A 4,255-nucleotide genomic window follows, 5' to 3' on the forward strand; every position below is an offset into this window, starting at 1 on the left:
GAGGAAAAAATTGGCTTCTCGTCTAGAAGAAAAAAAGTTTAGAGAAAAAAAAACGCGCATTAATGTTTAGAGTAATTGTCTTCAAGCTTGGCCACCAAATGGCAGTAGCAGCAACAACATGAACACTATTTTGTAAGAACATTGATATTATTCAAATGTTTATTATATATCACTTGTTTTCATGGCTTATCTATCAGTAATTTATTATTTTTTGGAGTTACTTTCAATGATATCTTCATTTACAGATTTTTAGTCCACTATATGGTACTCATAGATATACTGTATTGTATAAAAGTAATGATCCAAAAATTTAAAACGATACCGAGGAAAATGATTAGAGATGGTATTAACACACTTTCACAAAACATACAACAGAAAAGTTACAAAGAGTGCTTAGTCATATTTTATATTACAAAAGCATTTAGTTTTCACTAGACAACAAAAAATTACAAAAGATATACAAGCTCTACATGCCCTTCACTATATCATCAAATGACATGTTCTGGAATAATGACTGACTGCTCGACGTTCCTCGTTCCCATATATCGAACAAAGAGTCATTGGGGAAATTCATGTCATTGTAGATGAGCGAGTTTTGGTTATCGATCAGAGCCGGAAAATTTACAAAGTTATCCATGATACTGGAGGAACTACACGCGTCAAACCCATAATTAGGTTGCAAATAGTTGTCTACAGTAGTTTCCATTAACTGTGTCTCGGGCAAACCATTTCCGGCTTCTAAAGAGGTCGCAGCAGCAGGTACTTCATTCATAGGCTTCTCGGTGGAAGCTTCAGTTTGGGCTCCGTTGCCCCGGTTCCTAACCTTTTTCGGTTTTGGCTTGTACATGACATTCTTCCGTATCTTTCTGGCCTCGATGACCTGAAAAAATAAATACAAAGTATTATTAGTAATTGAAGATTTGCTAGAACAAAGTTAATGAAATAATTAGCAATTTAATATTTTCTAGAACAAAGTTAATGAATTACGTACATAATCATTGCTTTCATTATCTTGAAACACTCTGATATAGTCACCGCTCCTTAGCTGATGTGCACTTACAAAATCCCCTGGAAAACATTAACAATCTTCTTATAATACATTATTACTGATTTAAGCGACAACAAAATTAGAAAAAAGAGGTTCTAGTGTGTCACACCAGTATTTTCGAAGATGTACATCCGGCTTTTGTTGTTCGGCCAGAACCTGAAGTCAAAGAAGAAACATGAGAAATGCCATTACCTGCACTACCTTTTTTGTTTAACCGAAAAGACCTTACTGACTTAGAAAAGCTATTCACAGATTAATTTCATTAAGAAAAAGACATGGCACTAACATCTCTGATTTAGATCGGCATATCAAACACATTAGAATTTAGAGTTACGGAAAAGAGTTGGTTAGCTTTTGAGTATAATTTCTTAGCTAGCTGAACATAAACCTGTAAGTGAATGTCCAGACGTGGGATCCATCAATTTCTACCATTTTAATAGAAATCCCGCTTCTCTCATCTAGTTCAGGAAGGAAAGCCTCAGCGGGTTTCTGAAATCAATTGAAGTTCCAAAACAAAGTTTAGCAAAGTTAGATATATAATTTAAAATATAAACCAGTTACATAACCACAAGTTGATTGTCACAGTTGGAATAAAAATCAAAATTTTCTAGATAATTGCATATATGATTCGTGTTTATTAATCTATACATGTATTACATGGAAAAGGTTAAGAGTGCAACCTTGGGAATTACCATCCTCTTCAGATTATTGACGTCGCTATTCTGGAGCTGCTTCTGAAAGAGGAATTTCAGTTTCGACTCATCAATTACCTGAAAATTAATCAGAGAAAATGTGGATTAATTTTCAAAAATCTTCTATATTTACTGAAGCACAAACATCAGACACAGATATTAACCATAGAAATTAGTAATTGATCTAGATAATTAATTAAGAAAAGCAAAAATAAGAACCCTAAGTATATAACTTGATATGTGTGTGAAGTACAAGTGTATTGGTGCAACAAACACAAACACAAACACAAACAAGTACAACACACAACTAAAAACAAGGGTTAATTAAAAACAAGAAATGGAATTAAGAGTAACATACACGTGCAGCTTGAGGAGCAGGCACGTGCTGATTGTAGTCGAACTGATGAAAAGGCAAGAACGAGCTTCGTTTGTGTCGACTCGCATTCCTCCTCTTCTTGGCTAAATTCCCGTTAATGCTCCCACTATTCTCACCGTCAGAAAACACAAAGGGGCCTTGATGTTCATTGCTATTAACCCCCAGACTGATCTGCAGCTGCTCATCTTCATTGATCTGATTCTGATTCAGACCAACAAAATGATGCGTCTGCACTCCAATGTTCAGCTGTGGTTCTGGCTGTGGCTGCACACTGTTCACCAACATATTAGTATTATTCTCATAATTCTGAGCCAACCCAATGTTATTGTAACTGTAGTTAGTAAGTGGTGCACCCTGAAAAGTATCAACGGTGTTTGTTGTGTTTGTGATAAATTGCTGAAAGTTATAATTTGGAGAGAGCGTATTATTGTAACTTGTGATTGTAGGTATAGCAGGGAGACTAGGTATAGTAGTGTTATAATTATTTGGATCAAAAATTGGGTTATTAGATATATTAGTAGTGTTGTCAGGGCAAGCAGAGATAGTGATATTATAATTTGGATTAAAAAATGGATTAGCAGGGATATTAGTAGTATTGCGAGGAGGGAAAGTGGTATCGTAATTTGGACTAGCATGTATATTATTAGTATTGTGAAAAATATTAGTAGTATTGTGAAAAGGGAGAATGGTATTGTAATTTGGACTAGCATGTATAGTATTAGTATTGTGAAAAATATTAGTAGTATTGTGAAAAGGGAGAGTGGTATTGTGAAAAGGGAGAGTGGTATTGTAATTGGGACTAATATGTATATTGGTGGTATTCTGAGAAGCAATAGTGGTATTGTAATTTGAACTAAAAAATGGGTTATTTGTAATGGTTGTGGTGTAATTTGGTTGAAAAAATGGGTTAGGAGTAGAAGTGGTGGTGCTTCCAAGAAAATAATTATTATAAGGAGGGGCTATATGGTTGATGGTATTCAAATCACCATCAAAAGAGGTTGAAACACTTGTATTGTAACCATAAGCCTCATTTCTCTCCATTACTAGGGTTTTCACTCTTACTTCACTCCTTTCCTTTACTAGGCACACTGTTCTATGTATGAATCTCACTGCCTTTTTCTTGAGACTAGTAGTGGGATGGAGTGGTTGTTTATATAGTGGTAATGTATGTGTATAAAATTAATGTTAGAGATAAAGAACAAGGGAAGTTGAGTTGAATTTTACTAAATTTAGGACTGGTCCGTTCAAGGGCTAAAACGTGCCAAGTAATTTTGTGTTGTTCCTCGGAGAATTTGCAACGTGTACATTACATGCAGCACTGCACACAGGTGACTAGGCATGGAGAGTGTTTGGTTAAAATTTTTATAACCATGGTTAATCAACTGAGTTAACCAAGATTGTGAGTTTCTGGAGTTTGGAAAGATATAATAATTAAAAGCCAATGCCTTTGTAGTGTTAACGGTAGTCTTTGATTTTAGTGGTGGTTGGGGGATATACAGCAAGCAATTCATCTCTCTTCTTATCTCTATCTTCCATCTATCCCTCAATCTCTATCTCGTCCTCTTCCTATATTTACATATAATAATCTCTCTCTCCCCCTCTCTCTCGGCTTAGCGAGAGCCAATGGAGATGACGAATGAGAAAGGTGAGTTAGGAAGCGGGGAGTGAATACATGTGTTGAAAAAGCTCTGAAATCCTGAACTAACTCAATTGAATGGCGTATGTTTGGGTGCAACTTACTTGTTTCACTCTTCTTCGACCTCCTTTCATGACTAACTATCTCTATTTTATCTTTTTATGCACTCCCCCCATTTCTTATTACAGTATAATATATTATGATTATTATGACTTTTTCTTTCTAAAAATTATATTAAAATATAAATTTTATTTAGATAATTGAACCGAAAAGTAAATCAGAAAACATAAATATTCTTAAAGCTTTTCAAAAAAAAATAATCTATTTGACCAAATTAAAAAACAACTAACATTGTTAATAAAAAAGGATAAAATATAGGCGTTCCTATTTTCACAATCGATAAAACTTTTTGAAAAATTATAACTTGAATATATCATTCGCTTCTGAAGGAGCTCAAATCAATCAATTTATAACAAAATCATCTATTTATCCTCTACAAAATC

The 4,255-nt window shown here is 34.2% G+C and overlaps 1 protein-coding gene across 1 annotated transcript; it reads right to left on the bottom strand.

The window, feature by feature from the left end:
- Positions 1-346: 346 nt before the first annotated feature.
- Positions 347-3,991, bottom strand: LOC141682571 (uncharacterized). Its single transcript, XM_074487265.1, has 6 exons — positions 2,099-3,991; positions 1,729-1,818; positions 1,437-1,537; positions 1,158-1,204; positions 992-1,068; positions 347-880 (listed from the first exon to the last, which is right to left on the bottom strand). The coding sequence occupies exons 1-6, from the start codon at positions 3,155-3,157 to the stop codon at positions 467-469; spliced, it is 1,788 nt and encodes a 595-aa protein (XP_074343366.1). The 5' UTR covers positions 3,158-3,991; the 3' UTR covers positions 347-466.
- Between the last annotated feature and the right edge of the window lie 264 nt (positions 3,992-4,255).

Source organism: Apium graveolens, chromosome 9 (genome assembly GCF_009905375.1).
Source record: "Apium graveolens cultivar Ventura chromosome 9, ASM990537v1, whole genome shotgun sequence".
NCBI lineage: Eukaryota > Viridiplantae > Streptophyta > Magnoliopsida > Apiales > Apiaceae > Apium > Apium graveolens.

Bases quoted from the DNA above. Each gene is read 5' to 3' on its own strand.
- LOC141682571 (XM_074487265.1), bottom strand. From the start codon at position 3,157: ATGGAGAGAAATGAGGCTTATGGTTACAATACAAGTGTTTCAACCTCT. The intron at 1,538-1,728 runs GTTGCACTCTTA...AATTGATTTCAG, and splicing joins AGAGGATGGTAATTCCCAAG to AAACCCGCTGAGGCTTTCCT. The intron at 1,069-1,157 runs GTGTGACACACT...AATGTTTTCCAG, and splicing joins GTACATCTTCGAAAATACTG to GGGATTTTGTAAGTGCACAT.